Genomic DNA, 23,359 nt, shown 5'->3' with positions numbered 1-23,359 from the left:
CCCAAAATCCTAACAAACTAGCTAGCATAGTGACCTCACTGTGCCTGGGGGAAGCTAGGGGGTGGGGCCAAGGATATGGAAACTTTTGTCACTTGTCAGTGCCAGGACTGGGGTTTGATCAAAAAGATACAAACCCCAAGATAATTTTTAACAAAGGCAAACTAGAGGCAAAGAACTGTTGCAAATTAATTTTATTTCTAATTCCAGAGTGTGGCCTGTTGTATACATATATGCACACACATATATTTGTATGTATCTTTAGTAAAAAAACCTAAATCCATAGCAGTCACTGTTTAAGTACTATGTCCTTGAGCCACCTCCTTCACCTCCTGGATTTTCTGCTTTAGGAAATGGAAGCAGCTGAGACTCACTCTTGTTAAAGGTGATTAAAAGGGCTGAGGGAAGGGGATGGGAGGCTGCTCCAGAGCTTTTACTGGGGGGCCGGGGTCTTTCCCGGAGGAAAGCCCAGCCATGGAGGCTGCTTGCTGCTCCAGCAGGGAGGCAGGACATGTGCTTGGGGATGTGATGCTGGACTCGTGCCTGGGAGTCAGTGAAACGTGAAGCATTGCCTGGCGGAGCTGAGCAGCACACTGAGCAGCACACGCCAGCTGAGAAAAGCAGCAATTAGGGAGATGGAAGAGGAGGAGTGATGGGAGGGGAAGGGGGAAGAAGGATGAGCAGCAGGAAGGAAGAGGGAGACAGATTGATTTCACAGTTACTGGAATCTCTAACTACATCAGTCACATTTCCTTTCAGCAAATGTTCCAGCATAAGACTGTGGCTGAATCACATGGTTCATGGAAAGTTCAACTCCCCCTATTCTTTTTCTCATTAACCATCAACTTGGAGCTGTTGCTGTGTGTCATGCTCCCCCTCTTCCCCACATCCCCCAGCTGACTCTTTTGGATGGATGGCCTAAAAACACCTTGGGATGCTCCCTGGGAAGCACTGAGGAGGAGGAGGGTCTGCCTGCTTTACACTACAGTCCCCATGGCAGGCTTTTTTTTACCCTGCTCGAAAGAGCATCTTGGGTCTGACAACATCCTACACAGAAGCTCTCTTTCTCTGAGAGGCAAGTGAACAAGATCAGGAATGGGTGCCATATGAGTGTAGGTCTGGGGAGAAGGCAGAGATGCACTTTTCTCAGCTCATGGTTTGATTCAGCCAGCCCAGCACTTGAGTGATCCTGGTGTACACTCCATAGTGGTTTGGACGTGCGCATCCCATTCCCCAGCTGACCAAACCAGCCAGAAACCACCTGCCACTGGGTTCCTTGCAGGCTAGTGGACCTCCAGAATCACCCTAGAGAAAGAGAAAGAAAAATGGGGTGATGGTCATGCATCAGCTTCTCTTGCTGGATGGTTATGTTGGCTTTGAGTCCCTCTCTATGCAGATTCCTTTATCCACTCAACTCATGCCTGGGACATCTGCAACACCCCTTGTATTTCAGGCAGATGTCAAAACCAGTATCCAGTGCAAACATCCCACCCATTGTTGCATTCCTTCACCACGCAAATTCCTCCCCCTTACGCTGGTCCCAAGAAGCTGAGGAAGCTGGCTGAATTTAACTGAATACCCAGAGCGATGGGAGACAGAGGAATTCCTTGGGTTTGGTAGCAATGAAGGGACAGGTTATTGTGCATGACAGATGCTAATGGGGCTGAGGAGGTAAGAAATTGATGTAGACATGTGACTTAAAAGTGAGAGGTAAAGAGCATAGGCTGAAATGGAAAATGAGGCATTTAAGTATATTTGGATCCTGTCTAAGACAAAGGTACTGGGAAGAAATGGTCATGAGAGCTGTTGGCCACGTAGATCAGAAGCAGCGTTGGGGGAATCAGGCATTTTATGGCCTTTTCACCCTCATTTCAGGCTATGGAGTGCATTTGGGAGACTTGGGACACACCCGACCTCCAGTAGTCAGCCCTGATCCCACAATTTCTCTGTCACCTGGCAGGCATCTTTCTTGCCCTTGTGGTACCCAGCACATAGCATCCTGGGAGAAATCATGTAGTGATAGGCCTCGCTGCAGATGTCCTGCTGGATGAGCTGCACGTCCACCTTCTGCAGAACATTGCTGATGTGTCCTGCGGGGTAGAGCACCAAAAGTAGTGCAGGTGAGCAACGGTGGAGCTTTCTGCCATTTACCATGGTCCCCCAACCCATGCCCATCTCACTGCATGCTGAAAGCTGCCATCTGAATTATTGTTCTGCTCTTCACTGGCATTGTGGTCGCTGGCTTTCAGTAGAGTACTTGATCTGTACGGAAAGAGTAACATTCCCCTGCAGTACCATTCCCTACAGGGGTATGCCGTAGGCACATCAGCTTTTGGGACAAGGGGGATATTGGTCTGGTGAAACCTCTTGGATATCAGAGTTTTGGGTTTGCCTCTCATTGAAATGGATATTAAGGTCTTCTGCCTACATATGCAAACCAGGATTGTCCACCTTTGGATAGACCTCTGAGTGTTTCCATTTAGGAAGCAACTGGAGAAAGTGTGTGAGTGTGAGTGCAGGCACTAAGCTGACCTAGGTGAGCATTCCTGTATCAGGCACTACTAGAAAACAGTCTGGGCTTTTTTGTTTTCCCTATGGGGAAGGAATATGAAGGGGTCATGACCATACAGCTACACTCTTCCTCACAAAACAGAATGGACACATCCATACCACCCCATGGGAAGAGGTCTTGACCCATGCTGTCCCCCAGCAGCATGTGGGTTCTCTGTGGTCAAAATGGTCAAATAATACCAGGGCACATGTTAACAATTACGGCATGTGATTTTCAGGGGACTCTGCACTGCTCCCATTGAATTTGCTAGGCTAGGTTTTGCTGAGGGGACCCAGGTCCTAGAGTCTTTGACATGGGGAAAATGTTGCTGCAGAGGCCACAAAATGGTGTGCCCAACAGATACAGTCTTGATTTGATGAAGAGCAGGTTTTTTATCTCAACTGTCTCTGTTCAGGCACTGCCCCTGTGGAACAACAAACAGGATCCCACATGTCTTCGTAAGCATGGGGCTGGGCTTTGAGACTGGGGCTACTCCATGCTGTGACCATGACCGAATAGCCACTAGACAGATGCCTAATTTCTGAAGGGCTATTCTAGTCTTCAGATGAAGGAACACATGCTGTACCCAGACCCTCATGCCTGCCTCTCCGAATGAGGTTTCAAGGCACTCAGCAGGTAATTTGTTCAACCTGTGACCCAAAATCAAAGGGTGTGAAGAAGGCATAATGCTTCAGGGTGAAAAGAAGTGTATTCTGCCTACTCCACATCTGAATCTATGTTTCTGCCTTGGCTTTGCTGTGGTAGTCCACCAGCAAAGACCTTGCACCTACCGCCTTCTTTGAGGGCTCCCCAGCCAGTGATCCAGCAATGAAGGCCAGGCTCAAAGAGGTGAGAGGGAGCAGGCAAGCAGATGGGCTGGATTAAAGGTGAGATGATCACAGGATGGTCCAGTTGGAGCAGGGCCACATCGTAATCATGGCTGTCCTCTTCATAGTAAGGGTGGAGGAAGAGTCGGTTCACCTTGAAGGACACCTCTAGGTGGCTGGTGGTATTTTGCAAATATTTGCCCAAGTAAACGGTCCAGATGGAGGCGGAGGCCAGTCTGTAGGATGCAGCAGAGAAGATAACTCATCACATGAACAGAGAAGGCTGAGGAGAGCCTGGTTGCTTCTGCCACAGTCTTTTGAGGAGTGTCTGATCTGGATGATCATCTCCCTCAGAGGGGCCTCTTTTTTTATTTGGCTATTGATGTCAGGAAACTAGGTGGGACACCTCTTTGATGCCTTGACATGCCTGTACAGTGGGACCAACTTTGGGCAGACACTCATACACATACGAAACTTGCTTATATTTGTTTATTTTCCTCAGCAAAGCAGGCTAAAAGGTGTATGTAGGTTAGGCAAGCAAGTGGGCTGGTCATGTGCAAGTGACTATGATAGGGCAGAGAGCAAGAGCTGAGCTGATGAAGGAGCTGGTGAAGGATCTGCAAAGAGAAGGAGACATGGAGAAGGAGAGCAACCCCTGAGAAATTTCTAAGAGGGAATAAACTGAGGAAAGCAGCTCAGAGGTGAGGGGATTGAAAGGTATGACAGCCCTTTACAGAAACAGGGGTTACAACTGGGGACAGGCTGACAGGGTGACACCTCTGAGAACAGAACAGCTAAGAGCTAACAGCTAAGGGAAACCCTGTCTCCAGCAGGAGGTGAACAGCAGAGGGGAACTTACCCTGGACCAGAGCAGGAGGAAGCAGGAAGAAGGCCGGATCTAGACTCAGAGTCCTGTCCGCTTTTTGCCTTACTTGCTTTCTCCCACATTGCCCTGCTGGGTGTGAAAAACTCCCTGGTTTGGTTTGACTGTCTCTCTTGCTCCAAACCTCCCTTCAGAACTCATCTCCAGCCTATTGCTTGCACTGGCTGCTGCCTGTAGCACAGTCCACCCCTGGCTGCTGCTGTTCTGCTCCTCTTTGTTTCCCTTACTCTTTATCTCTCACACCATTTAAATTCTCTCCCTGACAGGCACACACGTATGCCTTCTAACAGGGCTGTGCTAGCTCCATCAATCCTGCATTGGGACACTCCAAAATAGCCAGGTCCAGCTCGCATGGGCCACTTGAAAGACCTGCTCCTAGTGCTGGTGGTCTTCCTTGCAGGGTTGTAGGACACAGGTTGGAGTGTAGGCATGGGAGGAGCAGGGTGAGGTGAGAAGTGCAACTGCAAAGCAGCACTAGTCCTCTCGAAGCTGGTGTCACCATACAGAGGATGACCAGCATCTCCTCCTCCTCGAGCTCACATAGTATCAGGAGGGAAAGGGGAGCTGGGGAAGTCCAGCAGCAGTAGTAGCTGGGGAGCTAGGGGATCCCCACTGTCTCACTGATAGAGGAAAATGGGAGTTTGGAGGAGGAGAAGACCGGGTCTGAGGGTGCACACTCCTTCCACCACCCAACCCTGTTGCCCAGCACAGCTGTGGGCCTTCATCTTCCTCACTTCTTTCCAGTTTGAAAGAATGAGTGAAGCCCCATGATCTGTATGTTACTGCTGCTGTTGCGGTACATACACTGGGTGGAAGGAACTGGGTGAGATACCATGCTTCCTCCTGAAAGAGCAGGGCCTGGAGGTGGACAGCATGGGACCCAAACAGCATCCTCGACAAATAATGCTATCCTGGCCCCATCCTAGCACAGGCTGACACCTCCATGGTTGTAACAGCATGGGGACAAGCCAGAGCCAAAGCAAAGGTGGAGCTGTGAAGTATCTTCTTCCAATACCATTGCCCTCCCAAAGCTGCTTTGTGAATCCCAGCACGGCCCCTTTTCCCCTCCACACATACCCACATACTAGTGCATGTATCAATGCCCCTTTCTCCAGCTCCAAGCCATGAAGAAGCATGGTATGGGTGCCAGACAAGGGGTGTGGCTTCCCCGTGACATTTTCACAAGCTGGATGATCCTCCCATCATGCATGACATGGAAAGCAATGAAAATCCTTCTCCTGTTCAGCAGTCTCCCCTCTCCATTTACCTCTCATCCTGGAAGCAGTGGGCAGCTGAGACCACCCAGCGGTCAGCAATGAGTGTTCCCCCACAAATGTGGTTTCCCCGAACTTGCAGGCTGGCCTGCCATGGCCATTCCCCTTCCACAGAATTTGCACCACCCACAATCCTGCTGAGAGGGGCTTGCAGTCCACAGTCTGAGGAGGAGAGACAGCAAGTACTTCAGGGAAGGAAGGGAACATGATACACTGTGTGCGCCCTTCCTTTCCCACTTAACTGACTGATGGGTTAGACCTCTGCTCCCTTGCCTTACTCAGTCAGCAGATGCTTTATGTACTGCCCAGGAAAGGTCTAGCGAGTGCTCCCTCTCAGCACATGCCCTGGCAGATGCCTGCACAGCCTTACTCCACCTCCAGCTGCAGCCTGGGGATGCTTTTGGGCCAGCATGCTCTCTGTGCCACATGCTGACCTGCTGGGGAACCCCTGTAGCCATTCCCTTTTGCTGCTCATGGAGGCTCCAGAAATAGCAAGGAGGGAAATCAAAACACGAGCTCTCTCCCTGCCAGTGACCATGCAGTCACGGGTAATTTTCCTTGCTGGAGCCTCGTTGCATGACTTCACATAAGCCAGCACAGTGGTCCAACAGGCAGCCTCCGGGCAGGACCCGGTCTGTGGGACACGTCTATCTGGCCTGATGCCTCTGCCTGAAGGAGATGGAGAGCAGCTGTCCAAAGACCAGACAATGCCTCCTGGCAACACAACACAGAGACCTGGCTCATCACTGCTGCCGCTCTCACTGCAGGATGGAGCAATGGCACTGCTGCCCTGGGGCCGGGATAGGGTGGTGGAACAAGGGAAGGAGGGCAGTGGGGAGAGGGGTTGGCCTGCAGCTACGTGGCATCCTGAACCTGCCTGGCTGATGTGCGACTGAGCATTTCCTCACCACAGCGCTTCTCGTCAGACAGGTCCTTGCAGTCTGCAATGGTGTCACACAGGGGGTTGGGTTTCTTCACACACGTCCCATCTTCACAGCGGTAGGTGAAAGGACCACAAGGAACCCCTGCAAAAAGGAAAGTGAGCCAGGGCTGAGAGAGGGCGGCAGGTTGCAAACACAGCCTGAAGGCCTTTGAGTGGAGAAAAAAAGGCAGCAGAGAGCTTGGGAGAACTCCATAAACGATGACAGGGAATTTCCTGAGCAAGCTTGGCCAGCTACAAACAGAGCAAACATTGTGAGCAGGCCGGGCACGTTAACTCCCAGCTGGTGCCCTCAGCTCACAAGATGGGAATACACTACTGACAGCCTTAGCTTGAGCATGGGGAAGGTATTTGTCAGCCCCATGCCATCCCCTCCCTACCTTCACTACACTGCTCCTCATCGCTCCCGTTGATGCAGTCCCGTTGCTGATTGCAGATCCTGCTGAACTCAATGCAAGTGCTGTCCTCGTGGCACTGGAACTTTGCAGGGCACACTGCATGGATGGGGAGAACCCAGGAATTAGACACACAAGACAAGGCATCAGGTGTGAGGTCAGGGTCCTAAGTGAACCAGTAGGATCTGCAGCCTATTTCCCCACCTCATAAGGTGTGCTTAAGCCCAGCTTTGATATAGTGCAGCTGTGTAGTCTTTGACTGATCTACGTTGTAGGTATGTCTGCACCCTCTCTCACACTTCGCTGATGCTGACACAATTGTCCTTGACTTTTTGGCTTTGTCTCAGACCTTCCTTATCATTATGGTCTTGTTTTGCCATCACTGCAACCGTGGTTGACCCCAGGTTACCATCACCAAACCTGGTCTGCTTGCGTTGTTCAGGTTCTGCAGAACTGCATACTGTCTGGTGAGGTCACTGTTACTCCTGCATTGCTGTGACCCTCAGCTCATGGGTCACCTTCCCCTACAGAGCAGCTGCTCCCCTTGCCCTCAGATAAGTAAGCCCTGAACAACAATACAGGATTCCTCGAAGTCCATAAGCTCTGATAGCTGCTGAGGATAGAGATGGGTCTAGGGTGCCTACATTTATATAGCAGGAACTTGTCCTCCGTTTGTGTGTATATATGTGCAACACCAAACATGATGGGCCAGTATCTCCAGGGCATTTTCTCACTGCAGTGATTATAATTTCTTCAGTAATTAACGTGAGGCTTACAGATGACTAAAGGCACCTTCATATGTTCCTTCATAGGTCTGAAGCAATGTGAACACTGATTTGAAAAACAGGGACTGTTCCATATAGACATGGAGTGAACAAGCAGACATGCAACAGTGGCAAGAGAATAAGAAAGGAGGGAAATAATATTTCTGTTTTCTTTTTCAAATATAAAGGGATGTTTGAGAACACTGAGAAATAATTTTTTCTTCCAGTCTTGGTCTGTATTAACCTGTGAACTGAATGACACAGGATATCCTGGGGTCCAAGAAGCTAACAGGATCCAAGAAAGCATTAGATATTCATAAGGATGCATATGTACCCATGTTTACATGAGTGAAGCAAGCAAGCCCTGATGTCAGGCAGATGGATGATGGAACAGAGTGCACCATCAGCAAGGCTGCAGGCAATGTAGAACCAAATCTCGGGGATCCTGTGAGACCTCTCACATTTCCAGCATTGAATTACAGCTTCCTTACAAAAGATATCGCCTTCCTTTTACTTTAGACTTTTCTATACCTTCCCCTGAATCTTTCAGAATTGACCACTCTCTCCAGTGGTTCAGGAATCTCTCTGTGAAAAAACAGGTGTAGGGATCAACTAATGAAAAATTGGTGGTGGTAGCAATGTGATGAACCCCTCAGCTCACACTGGGGATGGGAAAAGAGAGGAATTAGGTGTCAAGCCTGAGTGCGAATAGCTATTCCTATGAGAATGGGCCTTTTCAGGAGTCCTGGGGTGCTGGGGGTTGTGTCTGCATCAGCACTAACTGCTGTCAGCAGAAGAATTGACGGTTGATTGAGGACTTAGATGCTTCCAAGCTGGGGTGCAATATATGGGTGAGGATCTTTACAGATAAAGTGTCACAGATGACCTGGGGGGAAAGGGAGGGAGCAGGTCAGTGGATGGGCTTGGGGAGGTCTGGGCAAGGTGAGAGGGTTGGGAGGGGAATGTTGAGTGATATGACAGCAGAGGGGGCTGTAGGCCAGGGCTGAGGTTGATTGTTGGACCTGGGTATGGGGAAAGCAGGACAAGGTAGGGGACAGCATGGACAGGGGCCTTCTTTCAGGTTGCCTGGAGCTCTTGGTGCACAGGTATTAGGGGGTTCTCCCAGGACCACTGTGCTGTGCACAGGAGCAAGAAGTGTTGCTGTTCCTTAAGAAGGCTGAAGCCACAGAGCAGTGGGATGAGGCTTTTAATGCTACAGAGGTTTGAGCTTCTGAAGTAGGCCGTGCAAGGCTGTGCTAAAGCCAACTGAATCCTCCCCATCTCTCCCTATCTTTAGAGGAGCAAAGGGCTGTGTCCTGTTGAGACCAGAGTCCAGTGGGGGAGAAGAAATCACTCACCACAATTTCTCTCATCCAACCCGTTGGGGCAATCTTTGATTCCGTCACAGGCTGGAACACACAAGCCATTCACCGAACACAGGAACTCTCCGGGACAGGCTGTGAAACCGCCAGAGAGAGGTTAGTCCCCAGTGACTGGAAACCTCCTTGCAGCAGAGCATCATGACTTGAAAGTGGAGCATGGAGCCGCACACCTTCCTGACCACACATGTGCTGTGTGACACGCGGGCGGCCCTTGCTGCACTCCCCAGAATCTGCCACTTCATCTGCCCTGAACAAGGGCAAACAGAGACAGGGTATGCAACAGGGGAAGGAAGGCTCTTCCCCTGCTTCTCATTGTACCAAGAGGCAAGGCAACCACATGCCTGGCATGCTATACTTCTGTGCTGCTTCATGGCTCCTGAATGCTGCAGAAAAGCTGGAACAGGTTCTTTGGAGTTGTTATTAAAACTTGGTCGGGGCATTGAAGGGGTTAGTGTTAGACACGTGTTGCCAGGTGCATATATTCAGGAACCAGTATGCATTACAGGTACCCTTTAGGAGAAAGGCAGAGAAACCTTGAAAAGGCGTATAGTGGGCGTGCATTTGGATATGTGTGTATGCGTATTTGTGTGCGGTTTTGTTTTTCTCTCATTTACACGGATTCCAAGGTGAGCAGGAACCAGCTCTGAGAGCTCTTATAATTGAAATAAAAGTCACTTCAAGCTGGAAATGCTCTCTCATTGAATCCCCAAGGTTAGTCCATGATGTGGGCATGGGGCTGAGACTGAAGACAACTCTCTGACCTTGGGCTTTGGTGCATGGATGCTCTGGCAACATGAGACAGGGTCACATGTGCAGAAGCAGCTTCACACATAAATGCCTCTTCCTTTTGGGAGATCAGTGGTGTGTGCATAGCCAACTTGTGAGCATGTGCCCGAGGGACAGATGGCCTCTGGGGCTCATGGGATGTATCTTGTGTTTCTCCTAAGACAAGCCAGGTGCACAGGGGCTGCTGGTAGCCACCACCCCACTAAGGAACAGGAAGAAGCCAGAACTTACGATCAGATTGGTTGTAGAGGCTGTAAGCGGCCTGTACGCCCGGGCCGGTTAAGGAGATCTGTGAGGTGAAGGTGATGGTGATATCAACCGAGGATGTGACTGGGATCCGCTCAGCGTAGGCTTGCAGAGTCCGCAGGCCACACAACCTGAGGGGCAAACACAGGCAGGATGTCCCAGACGGGGAGGGAGGAGAAGACAACAAAATGGGGCAAGGGAGTTTGGTGGGGATGGGGTGTGAAGGGGGCTACACAGACTGGGGGTGTGTGGGAAGCCAGGAAGGCAAAATGCCTTCACTACATGATGAGATTATGAAGAAGCAATGGTTTCCCATTGTGTGATTTAAACCCATGCTGAAGAGCTGACACTGGATCTTGCTCTGCCTGGTCACATCTTGCTGAGTGAGCAAGGACAGAATGAAGAAGGACTAACCCTGCTGAAACAAGGGGTCCTTTCTGGATGCAAGGCAGTATAACTAACCTAGGTGTTCCCCCCTAAATGGCTGAAGAAGAGATGTGAGGAGGTCCCAGAGATAAACAGGAGTGAAAACACCATCAACACATTAGTGCTGTGGTGGGAACTGATGCAGAGAGAGAGGAAACACCTGGAATAACGGTGATATTCAGCATCGAATAACTGGGGGCAACAGGCCAAAATTAGGCCTGATGAACAGGACAAAACCAGTCTGTGGATATGGTGACCCAGTTCTGACCTCAGACCATGTGTGAGTTCAAAGTGATCCTATCATCTTTGGACATTTCCCACTTTCTAGGTAAGTACTGAATTCAGGCCACACAAAGCAATTCATTTCTTACATTTATCTTCCGAAAGAAGCCATGCTGTAGAAACTGTGGCACTGACAGTTTAAGAGAAAAGAACAGGGAGAGAAAAAGTGAAAATCCTAAGGCAGGGGAATGTAGCTTCTGGATCAAACCCCTGAGAAGAAAAGAAGTTACCTCCACAGGAGCAGTGGAGAGGAAGTTGATGGGCTGGGGGAGATTTTGGAGGGCAAGTGGCAATTTTGCAGTAAGTGGAAGGGAAAACAAAAGCCATTGAGCTCAGGCCTGCTTTGAGGAGATGGCAGCGCAGCAACTCTTGGTCCTTTGCACATGGGTGGTGGTGGGCAGCAGCCCTAGCTGCATATGGATGCTGATTTTTGGAAGTCCTGCAAGGGAAAATGGCTGAAGTCAAAGCAGGAGGATGTGGAGCTAGGTGGAAAATTTGTACAGAGGTGGATGAGAGGTAATAGCACACAGATAATATTGCAGAGGTGGTGACAAGCAGATTTGCAAACATGGGAGACGTGGGAGGACTCCAAGGTTACACACAGAGGAGAAAACTAGGAAGCCTGATGCAAACAGCAAGACAGAGAAGGCAGGCTAGTAGCTCAAAGCAAATCTGTAAGAAATGTTCTCACTGGAGAGCCTGCAAACAGGAGCAGCTGAAAAAGGAGTAGACAAGCAAGAGGCACCAGCACAAATAGAGGCTTCTGAGTGTGGTGCTGGGCTCTCTCTCCTTCCTCCGACCTGGTGGCTGAAGTGAGCAGGGAACCTGCAGAGGTGTAACCCCAGTTTAATCCCACGTGGGAAGTGAGGAACAGAAAGCAGAACCCCAGCACACACCTTCTATTCTGAATTATCCACTGGCCTTGGGTACAGGGCAGCTCATGCTTCTGTCTGCTGAGTGCGTAGGCATCGAACCACAGGCTGACCCCATAGTCGAGGGATGGGACCTGCAGGCAAGGGGGTCCAGAGCAGAGTGGAGATGGCTCCTGTGAGTGCTGCAGCCCACTCCAGATGACAAAAACGAGCAGGGTAGATGTGAAGGGGAGAGCTGCAAATTGACACATTGCAAGACAGAAGGAAGCACCATCTAAACTGGGGGCACGCCACAGCTTAGGGTGGCTCTGCTGCTAGTCTCAAAGTATGGTAATTCCTAGCAATTTCTAGTAATCTGGTTCTGCCTAAAGAACTCCTCTGAAGTCCAGATTTCAGATTACTCCTCAGGTATGGCATCTCTGTGCCAGCATGCAATAGTAGACTCCTCCCCCTTCAGAAACAGACATTATGTGGAGGCTAGGCAGGCTGTCACCCTCTGCTTGCTTCTCATGATGATCTGACTGATACTGCTATCTGTAAACCCCTAATGTGGGGAGTCCCATGTGAGTTTCAGGGAGGGAGTGGATGCTCTTTCTGGAGCTGGGTCTTACCGTCATGTGCCAGGTGCACTGGGTGTTGGGTGAGTAGTAACTGGGGTAGTGTGGCGTGCCGATCTTCCCCTGCAGCTCCAGGCCTTCCCGCAGAGTTATATTCACTTCACAGGCTGTAAATGCAGACGTCAAAGCCCTGATAACTATCAGCTAAACCACAGCCTGGGCATACCAGCTACCTATCCCATTGTAGGAGAGGAGAAAAGGGGCTGTAAGGCCTGATGCTGAAGGTGACTTGTATGTTTCACCATCCCTCCTCAAGAGGACACTTCTACCTGGCAAGACTGTCAGCCTCCTCCTCCTTTTCAGGGAAAGGTAACGGTAATATATATTGCTGCTTTCAACTCTTGCATTGCATTGACATTTATCTGCAAGCATATCTAGATGTGATGTCCAAGCCACATCTGGTCGGTCCATGCCTGAGAGCGTGGGCTTGCTCTTGAGGTATCACAATCACTCAGGCTCTGCTTGCCAGAGCCTGGCATGTAGAGACTCAAGCCAAATGCTTATGTGTTAGTCCAGGTGAAGATCCAAAATCTAACCTGCTTTTTACTGACCGTCTCTTCTTGCAATCTAGAGTGAATTCTGCCTCTAATGCAGATAGAGCACCTCTAGGAGTGGCAATTTTGTAGAATATAACCCGTAGCTATGGCCAACCTCCTCCAGCCTTTCTCACCTTTGAGGGGCACTGCCTGTGCTGAGAGGATGAAGGGGTCATAGTAGCTGTACATGGCTTTCTTCCACACAATGGACATGACAGGGCCTGATGAAAGGACTTCCACAACGGGCTCCTGCCGGCTGCAGCCATAGATCCTGAGGACGAAGAGATAAAAGGATGGGAGTGAAACAAGCAACAAACAGACCAAAAAGAAGAAGGAGAAAGAGAGACTTTGGAGGTCTGTGTTATCCACAGCAAATGCCTGCTGTGAGGCACTAGCTGAATCAAATAAAGGGCCAGCAGAGAGACAACTCATGCTGCTGCAATCTCAGACTGAACAGCTGCCTCTGTGATATCCCACATCAGTGACTTCGGCTGATCAGCGAGAGGCAGGTTCTGCATCAAAGAGAATTTCCTCTGATGTAGTCTAACACCTTCCCCTGCTGCGGTGTGTTGTGCCATCCTACCCGGCTTCCCCGCCATGCTCACCCTGCTCAGGAGCTACCTACGAGGTGATGAGGTGTCTCTCCAGGGGCCCAGCTGTGTCATACATAGCCAGGCGGTCTCTGCAGTCCGGGAGAGTCCACTCCAGGCGTAGCTTAATCATGTAGCCCTCAAGGCCGTGGAGGTGCCAAAGACAACTGGAGGCCAGGTAGTCAGGACCCTCCAGCCTTAGTACATCATCATCCTGGACATAGTTGTACCTGTAGCAACCTGAATCCAAGGGGAATATAGAGGGATTTAAACCTCAGGGTGATGTAAATGGAGACAAAGAGGGCTTAGGGATGGTTGTAAAGGAAATTAAGACATGGGACTGCCACTTGTGATACCAGTGTGAGCCCTATGTTGGGGTATGGCTGACTCCTCCCAGTGATCTCAATTTACTTCTACATTTGTTGCAGTAGCATTGGCTCCCTCATACCATTGCCCCAGTTTCTCTATAAGAACTGTCCCCTCTCCCTTAGTTAAGCTAATACTGCCTCAGGCTTTATTAAATATCAGCACGACACAGTTATCTTCCGCTGGCTTCACCTCTTTCTCTCTCACCCCCATATTCTTCCCAGTTTTACATTCCCCTTATCTGATTTCCAGGTTTCAGAAGGCTTCCAGACCAGGATTTCTGAATAAAAGTTGGCTTAAAGGTGAGTTTCTCATAGCATATCTAACACAAGCTGCCAGTCACAGCACTTTATGACACTGGCTGAAATTACTAAAAGCACCTTCAAATTTTGCTAAGACATCAGACTCCTAAATGGCTGACAGCACATCCAGTACAGAGCCAGACAGGGAAATCCCCACCCCACTCAGTAGGTTTACACAGGGCCTGGAATTTGCACTGTTGTACCAGTACACCAAGCTATTTGACAGGACTCATCAGGACAGGGGCAAAACTAAGGTGCCTGCACTGCCCCTGGGAGCTGGTATCTCTGCACTGAGGTGTGCTACTGGGGCAGAGGTGTTTGAGTGCTCTGAGTGGTCCAGCACATAGCTGCATCATGTAGTTTGAATCTGGCCAAGCAGCAGCACTGATGCTCCCTTGTTACTGTTCCCACCTCCCCCTTCCCCAGATTTACAGTTCCAGGAAGCCAACAAACTTTCTGTTCCCTGTAAAGAAATCCCTCCCACAAAGTCAAAAACTCAAAAAGAAAGCAAAAAATAGCCTACCTAGTGTGGATTTCAGCACTACTATATCTTTCACACTGGATTCTGTTAGAAAGAAAATATATAAAGGAAGATAAACAAAAAGATAAACCAGCAGTATCTGAATGGTAGATAATGACTCTCTCCCTTCCTATGTAAAGGGCTCCCTTAAAACCTTGGCTTTGGGCATGCTCCAGGAGCTTCTCTGTCTGCTCTCGGGGACCTGTTTCAGTCATGCCTTACCTATCCCATCTCTCTGTGAAATCTCTCTAGCCTCTGCCCTAGATACAACAGTCCCAATTCATGCTTTCCAGCACACCATGGGTTTCTCAGCCTTTTTTCCTTGCTCGTTTTTGTGTTCTTCCAGGACTTCTTTTCCCTCCCAGGAGGGCTGGGCATTGCCTCAGGCAGCCACCCCCTCTTCTGTCAGCCCCACCACAGGTTATAATCCCACTTCCCAGAGCCTTCACCGTCTGCTTACATGTCCCTCATTATCCCAGTTTCAACAACTCTCACTGAAATGCGTGGTGAAGAAGGAGGTCTCTTTTGAAGACCACTGGTTGATAAGCTACTCAACATCCTTACAGAGTCCACATCTGGGGAAGGGAGATGCAGAGAAAGCCACCAGCAAAGACTATAAATCTGAGCAAAACAGAGCCACAGGGTGGATAACACTTTTAGGACAGCTGGGCTTTGCTCCAGCCTCCCAGCTGAACTGGGAGCGGCCAGAGATCAGGTGCTACTGGGAATAATTGCCAAAACCAAAGGCACAGTGAGGTCAGTTGGGTGTGAGAATTGCTGTTGGGGCTTGCCTAGGTCAGGGCTCCAGTCTTTTGTAGCTCCCAAGCAGAGCTTGCAATTCTGTGGGGAGAGTTGAGCGATTTTGTCATGGTAAAAACAGATGTTGTGGAAAAGATGATCCTGGAGGCATAAGGCAGGCTCCTGGAGAAGCTCATGTGCTGTAGGGAAGGATGTATGTGGAGCTGATACTAAGTACTCTTTTATCTGAAGGTAATAAAAATGAGTTGCTTTAAGGAGACTGATGTCCTGAAACTCTTTAAGGGAAAGAGGAGGCTAGTGCCCTGGAGTAAGTGTAGCTGTTAGTAAAAATAAAGCACCAGAGAGGTTGGAGGGCTTCCTGCACTAGTCAATGGTTTGCAGCTCTGTGTCTTAAGGCAGCCAGTGGCAAGAGTTAAAGTCTAGAGCTAAGCAGATCAGCAGACAAATCTCTCAGAAAGCAATGAAGTGCTAATGACTTGCTATTAGCTATTGCTATTTTTTCAGTCCAATTTTACAGAGCAAATGAAGCCAGAGGCTAAGTCACTGGCTTGTGATCACCTTGGCCCAGCAGTAGAAGATGTTTCTGGCCTTTGCCTTAGTTGCCAGACTGTGCTTCTGACTGGAGAGGGAAGTGGAAAGGACTAGGGAAAACAGAAGGAGCTGGAGAAACTACGACTGGTGTGTTAATTTCAAAATAGAAAGAAGTTTCTTCTGCTAAAGAGAATAAAACAGTGAAGCAGATGCAAAGGGAATAAGAGGGAACTGGAAACAACTAGAAGAATGTACCGTCATTTTTATTTGTTTACGAATTACATTATGGAGTGAGAAAATGAAGGGAAAATACTAGATGGGTTGAACTGGAAGCATTTAACGTATTGTCTTGTGCCATCTTTCTTATGAAAATTTATTTAAATTGGCTGAGCATAAGGTCTAGTATGGGGGAAACAAATCATAAGTAGAACTAATCGACTAATGGTAACTGAGGGAGGAGAGCTGTTCATGAGACGCTAATGCAGCTTCAGAATAAGATCTTAACACAATAGTCTAAATGAGGGAATACAAATCATTTTGAGGAAATCAAATTTTCCTTGGGAACACCAAAAAAAATGACCCCCAAATCAAAACAATTGATTTGTGAAGGGAAAAGTTGAAGAAAATATGGGTGGGTTATATTAAAATAAGATCGGCCTTAGAAAAATGAAAGATAGCGTGTCTGGGGAAAAAAATAAATTGGAGCTGTAACATTTCATAGGAAAAGGAAACTTGGAAATCAGAGTCCCAAGGGGAGAGAATAAACACAATGTATTTTAAGACCTGTGAGGTTTGGGGCTCTGTAAAAGGGATGAGATCAGGCTGGGAAGTTAAGCCTCATTATGAAGACCAAATACAAATTCCATTAGACTTGGATGCATTTAGTATAGACATATCCCCTAGTCCTTTATCAGACACATATTTTAGAACAGTCCTGTAGAGGTGGCTTTTTGAACAGGCTGTGATTTTCACTTTGCACAATGATAAATAATCCTTAAAATCATACGTCAGGAATTGAAGTGGCAGCAACATTTTTTTTCTGAGAATAAGACTAGTGGTGACTCAGGTACATTGCCTTTGTTCTTCCCTCAGTCAAGTAGACTGGAATAATCTCCCGAAGGAAGTAGGAGACTTAATTGCTTGCTATTTTTGAGTTGAGCTCATCAAAACCATGACCTATGTAAGGTCTCACTCAACAGAAGCCAAAACTGATGGGAGAAGGAGGAAAAAAATTGTTTCTTGGCTGGTCATGGTCAGCTGTATTTCCAATAATCTTTAATCCTTCAAAGGAAAGATGTTGTTGTTGTTGTTGTTTTGTGTTTTTTTTTTGTTTTTTAAATCAAAATTCAGTTCTCCTTTATCAGGAAGAATCATGTAATTGTATCTCCTGACCCTCACTTCTTCCCAATCATCTTCTGTTTTCCCCTGTCCCCCTCAGTAGTGACTTCTGGCCTTTTCTCCTAACCACCCTTCAGCACCTTATAGACCTTGCAGCATTCTTGACTGCTCAGGCCACAGCTGAGCAGCTGGTACTTACCCAGCAGAACCAGTGAGTCTGGGTTGACCCTGTACTCCGTCTGGTAGGACAGGCTGCCCGAGCTGTTGGAGCTGGTGGAGAGCTCTTGGTGGAACATTGTCCTTACTCTCTCAGCAGTCATCTCCTTCTGCTGACTCTCAGGGATTTGGAGGGCAAACCAGAAGAAGAAGGTCAGAGCCCCCTCCCTAACAGAGAAATAGCATGTTAAATATCCTCCCTCTTCCTCTCCAGAATCACTGGAGAGGCAAACCCCGGAGATTAATGCCCTGCTGTTTTTCCACAAACTAGGCATGTCTGTGTGGACTTTCCAGCTCACTGCTGTGACCCAGAGGAACCACTCTGATTGGGGCAGGAGACTTGCTACAGTATGTCCATGGTGCTAGTTAATGCTCAGTCCTTTGGGGTAGGAAGCCATTTTATGCCATCTGGCTTCAGTGGTGGCTGAACACAGTCAAATTGATGTGATAATTAATCAAGACTGGTCTAATGAGCAGTCTCATTTCAGGTAGTAATGACCTTTGGTTACTGCTGACCAGGGAACACGTAAGACTTCATTGTCTCACCTCCCAGTGGTGACAAGTGGATGGTTTATGACTTAGTACCTCACCACAAGCCATTAATGCTGGGCAGGCTCATGCTGCAGGAGACTGTGACTGGGAAAGCTCTGTTCAACAAGCTGGCAGAGAAAATTGGCTGAAGGAGGGGCAAGAGATGTTGAAACAAACTTTTGTTCAGTAAAAGGCTAGAGGAAGAATTGAAAATGAAACTTTTTTTTTTTGCCCCAGTTGAAAATGGAGTTGCATCAAAACTGTGATTTTCCTTAGCTGAAGGACAAATTAGGGCTGTAGATTTCTGTGGGAAAAAAATCTGAAGTAAACGTATACATCAGAGTGGAAGTAACTCCTGCTTTCTTGATCTACTGTGATGACCTGCAAAGCTGTAGTCCCACATCTCTCCTGTTCCACTGTTAAGCTATTCCCTGGTAGACCATGTTTCTTGGCTGAAATACCTTTTTCATGGTGCATTCTGGCCTCTCTCTTCTGGTGCCTACAATCAGGCCATAAAATTACTTTCTTGAATTACAGACGTTCATTTCCAGCTGCTTAGTTTCTACTGAGAATACCAAGCCCAGATATTTTTTCAGTTCTTTCCAGTCAATTTTTTTACTCTCTTGCTTTTGCCTCTCTGAAAAATTTCTCGGTTTTGGCTTTTCATCATGACCTTGGATAAACATGAACATCAAAATATCCCTAGCTCTGTTGTGCTGGAACTGTTCTGGATCTGGACTGCCCAGCCTAACCTAGAGCTCATGTTGCAGACTGAAGCAGTTTATCATTGCCAAATTTCAGTGAAAATGGAGTACAATTGACTGAAAGCTTTCACACATCAGCAAGGAAAAATACTCTGGGTGCTACTCACCCAAAGGCATACACTGTGCTTGAGTTGTAATATCGACCCAGTTCTGTGGCACGAATCAGTTCCTTCAGCTGCAACGAGAACGTCATCTGATAACTACCACACAATGTTACAGTGGAAAAGGACCTCTGCCCAACCATATATTTCATCCCTCTTGCTGTACAGACCCACCAAGTCTGTCACTCGGATGGAGGCACCTGACCCCTTCCTCTTTCTACTCACTTATCTGCCTGAAGGCCAGCTCTGGTTATGGAATTACCCTCACCATCTTCTGGAGCTTAGATGACTCCAACCAGAAGGCTCTGGACTCCACCTGCCCAAGGTCTGGAGAGTACTGGCGATTGAGGACCTGGAGGCTGCCAGAGTAAAACTGCAGGACGGATGGTTCCAGGTGCCATGGTCTGTAGTCTGCCAACAGAAGACACTACTGGATTACCTTGATGATATATAGGAGAGAGGGATTTTCCCCTACGTATGAATCTGTAAAGATCACCCAGAGTCACTAATGCACTTTGGGCTGAGCATTGCTTTGACTACACCTCCTGCATAGGGACAAAAACATGTTGAATTTTTACCTAGGAAATACCAGGTTGCTGCAGCAGCTCCAGCCAGCAAAAGAAAGATTATCCCGAGGAGCACATAGCGGAGGGAGTACCGTGAATTAATCTCTGATTCATCCTTTGAGAGGGAGCTGGCATCTTCCTCCTGTTCCTCGGCCTCCATTGGGGGCACCTGGTGACACAGCACAGCACGGTCAGGCTGGGGTTTCTGTATCGCTTCACATCTGTCTCTGGAGATGCCCCTCTTCCAAGATCTGTAGCCCCAAAAGAACTGTATGCTAGCCGTCAAAGACTTGGCTCAGTGCAAATGTGAGTAAAATTCCTAGTTCAGCGGGAGACAGGCTTCCAGGACACTGTTCTGTCTATGCCTCCTGGGTAATCTCTCAGTATTCAAAGGCATTCCTTGGTTTTTGCTTCTGCCAAAACCGCAAATGAGTACAAAATGAATTTCTCCAGAGACAGAAGTGTTGTCCTCTCAGGCTGGAAATGTTTCTAAAACTGCTATTTTATTGACCTAGAAATCAATGCAAAAGAAAATCCATAACCTCCGATGGACACAGAAGTTGCAAACAGCAGCCCAGCCTGGGAGCCTGAAGTTGCACTTTGCCTGCTGTGTCATTTTGCTCTAGGTCCCTAAAAGTAAGCAAACCTTGCCATTCCCACCAGATCATGTGTCCCAGGGCTAAGCCCATGCTGGCACTGACTCACTAGTTGAACTAGTGATGAAAGAGCATCTGAACAACGTTCAGCCCTCCACCACCCTCTGCTTGTGCCAGGGAACACTTTCTGGCTTCCTTTGCCCCTCGTATACCCTAGGCTGTTTCTTCTGCTTTCTCCTGACCAGCACCCCTTCTAGAAGGGTTCCACAAGGATCATTGAGTCCAACTCCTGTCCCTGCATATGACAACCCCACGGTTCACACCATGTGTCTGAGGGTATTGTCCAGTCTCTTCTTGAATACTGCCAGGCTTGGGGCTGTGACACCTCCCTGGGGAGCCTGTTCCAGTGCTCCAGCACCCTCTGGGGGAAGAACCTTTTCCTCATGTCCAACCTAAACCTCCCCTGGCACATCTTCCTGCCATTCCCTCAAGCTCTGTCATTGGTCACTAAAGAGAAGAGTTCAGTGCCTGCCCTTCCTCCTCTCCTTGTGAGGAAGCTGTAGCCACTATGAGGTCTCCCCTCAGTCTCCTCTTCTCCAGGCTGAACAAACCAAGTGACTTTATCCGCTCCTCATACGGCTTCCTCTCCAAACTCTTCACCAACTTTGTAGCTCTCTTCTGGACACTGTCTAGTAGCTTACTAACTTTTTTACACTGTGGCGTTCAGAACTGCACACAGTGCTCCAGGTGAGGCCACACCAGTGCAGAGCAGAGTGGGACAATCACCTCCCTTGAGTGGCTGGCAATACTGTGCTTGATGCATCCCAGGACACAGCTGGCCATCTTGGCTGCCAGGGCACACTGTTGGCTCATGCTTGGCTCATGGTATCTGTGTGGGAGGACACAGAGTTCTCAGGGAATGCCTATGGCATGTCTGTGTCTGTGAGTTGTTTTTGTGCTCAGTGGTGTGTGTGACCATGCAGGTATGAATGCAGAGGAAGGACATGCTGCAGACGGTTGGCCTCACACCTGTTTTAGCCCACATGGATATCCTGGAGTGTTCACATGATAAAGGTGAGTGGTCTTCTCAGTCTCCTTGCTTTCCCCTTGTTACTGAGCCCTGAGTCCTCCAGGCTGCCTTTCAACACAAAAATATGCTCACACCAGATAACTCATTCTGAAACGTTAAACACAGCTTGGTGAACACCGACACTTGTAGAAGCAGCCGCACACCCTCTTGCTGTAGTGCACCCTTCCAGGGAGATACGTGCTACAAACAGGCCCAGCACAGATTGCCCTCCTTTGGTTCTCGTGGGCCACCTTTCTGTGTAACCTCTGGGGACGATCTCCTCCCCAGGAGCAAGGTTGGGTGGTCCAGGAGAACAAGGGCATTTCTCTACTATCACAGCATCCCTTCAGAAACAGCAGGAACAAGCAAAGAACCGCAGACAGAGGGGTGGGGGAAGGAGGGCAGGAAGCAGACATAGAAGAGCCTCTTTGTTAGAAGATTTGGTGGTAGGCACTGGGGTTTCCCCCAGAGCTGCAGACCTACCTTTGAAACCTGCTGCCGCCTGTGAGACCTTGCCCACACCCCCTACGCAAGCCAGCTCACGCACGCATGGAAGTGGAGGGAGAGGAGGACATCTATTTACCTGGGCTCAAGGTCTCCTCAATGATCAATAATCTGATGCCATGTCCCTTCAGCTTGGCCTTTGTCCTGCACCGTCCTGCTGCAATGGGTCAGCACACCCCATGCAATGTTTTTTTTCTTTTTCTGAAATGGAGGTTTTGGAGGCTTGCAGGGGGACAAGATCTGTAGGCAGAGCACAGGGATCCTAGAAAAAGTCAGGGTAGGAGCACCTTCAGCTGTGCAGAGAAGAACAATCCAGGAGGCTGGTGCAGATAGCTTACAATGTCTTCCTCGGGGGACAAGAAGTTGCTGAGCAACTGACGTATTTCTTAGATACCCTCCTTGGTCCCATTGGAGGGAGAGGCAAAACACAGAGTGTCTGCTCCCTGGCACAGAGGTGAAGCAGACGCTGGCTGGCAGGTGCAGATTGCTTGAAGGAGGGAAGATGGCACTAGGCAGTGGGTCTGGTTACCACAGTGGTCATGCAGACGAAAGCAAAGCACAGTGTCTCTCAGTCCTCACCTGCAAGGCTACCTCTGGTCTTCTTGTGCTTCTTGCTGCCCTGTCTCCTGACACTGGGCTCCCTGTACTCCGTGGCACCACAACTCACTCTTTCCTGCAGCATCTGCTTTTCTTCCAGCCCCAGGTCCTCCCCTACCTTGCCTGTACCACCTTCTTCTTACAGCCCTGCAGCTCTGTATGTGCCCCTTTGTTTATCATGAAAAGCAACCACGCCCCAGCTAGAGCAGAGTAAATACATTTAGCCTGTAAATACATGGGGGGCAGGGATGGGGACATGGACAACTACTGACCTGGGGCTGGGCTCCAACCAGTGTCATTGACCTGGGGCTGAGCTCATTCGGGACAGGGCTCATTTGGGCTTATTTTGACAGCTGGACAGGGATAGCTGTTTTCATCTCTGCTCTGGTTCCAGTTCAGTCTCGGACTGCATGAGGACCAAAAGCCATTGCTGTAGTTGTCTCAGGGTAGATTCTAGCAGATAAACATTACATGTGAGTTAAAAGCTTCAGTGTTTGACTGGGAATGGGTCAGTGTGGTTATCATGACTAACTCATTGCTGTATATATGGGAAACTGAGGCATGCAATGACAATAAATGCTTTCAGAATTGCTTGAGAGATTTAGGAGACCAGATTTCACTTTAAAAAGTTACTTTCAGCCAAAATTTCACAAGACAACTGGGGTCTAGCTGCATCTTTTGCATACATGTATGTGTATATGGCTTTCCCAAACTTACATTATGAGGGCTTGCCACAGTGGGTCAGAACCCAGCTGAGGGTATTTTGCAATGCCAGAGACCTCACTTTTTGTATCCATCTTTCCTGGAAAGAAACATCCTCCTTCTCTGCTGTTTTCAGCAGAAAAAACCCCATAGAATCTCAATCTGATCTATCTAAGCAAGACACCACATCTATCACTGCAGGCTTTTGAATCAACCAAGGAGCCAAAACCTTGATCAGATTTGACTTCAGAGGAATTCCTTTGCTGCAAGTACCTTTTACTTTTCACTTCTCCACAGGAAAAAAAAAAAAAAGAAAGGGGTGTGGGAGGAGGCTGAGGGTGATATTGCCTAATTGAAAACAAAGTATATTGGAAAGAGGGAGATGAGAGATGTGACAGCTATCTTTGCTGTCTCTGGGCTTAAGATAAAGAGAGGACTTGTGTCTGTGGTGGTTAGCTCAATATTTTCCACACAGTGCTGGTGTTCAGCTTTGGTTTGTCTCTGATACTAACGGACACCATTGCAGCAT

The 23,359-nt window shown here is 48.6% G+C and overlaps 1 protein-coding gene across 5 annotated transcripts; it reads right to left on the bottom strand.

Moving 5' to 3' along the window:
• Positions 1–173: 173 nt before the first annotated feature.
• Positions 174–22,294, bottom strand: TMPRSS6 (transmembrane serine protease 6). 5 transcript variants are annotated; one of them, XM_065829363.2, is made up of 19 exons: positions 22,111–22,294; positions 21,611–21,793; positions 19,375–19,531; positions 19,065–19,207; positions 18,803–18,870; positions 17,384–17,568; positions 14,560–14,601; positions 13,404–13,608; positions 12,913–13,049; positions 12,237–12,349; positions 11,650–11,759; positions 10,031–10,176; positions 8,990–9,088; positions 6,853–6,966; positions 6,441–6,557; positions 5,526–5,694; positions 3,340–3,611; positions 1,951–2,087; positions 174–1,302 (listed from the first exon to the last, which is right to left on the bottom strand). In XM_065829363.2, the coding sequence occupies exons 3-19, from the start codon at positions 19,520–19,522 to the stop codon at positions 1,144–1,146; spliced, it is 2,364 nt and encodes a 787-aa protein (XP_065685435.1). In that variant the 5' UTR covers positions 19,523–19,531; positions 21,611–21,793; positions 22,111–22,294; the 3' UTR covers positions 174–1,143. The 5 variants fall into 5 exon arrangements, with proteins under 5 accessions (XP_065685435.1, XP_065685436.1, XP_065685434.1 ...); XM_065829364.2 differs by having other exon boundaries at positions 21,611–21,771; XM_065829362.2 differs by having other exon boundaries at positions 21,611–22,294.
• Positions 22,295–23,359: the final 1,065 nt, after the last annotated feature.

This window comes from Patagioenas fasciata, chromosome 1 (genome assembly GCF_037038585.1).
Source record: "Patagioenas fasciata isolate bPatFas1 chromosome 1, bPatFas1.hap1, whole genome shotgun sequence".
Classification (NCBI taxonomy): Eukaryota; Metazoa; Chordata; class Aves; order Columbiformes; family Columbidae; genus Patagioenas; species Patagioenas fasciata.
This window is presented reverse-complemented; position numbering and strand designations above follow the sequence as displayed.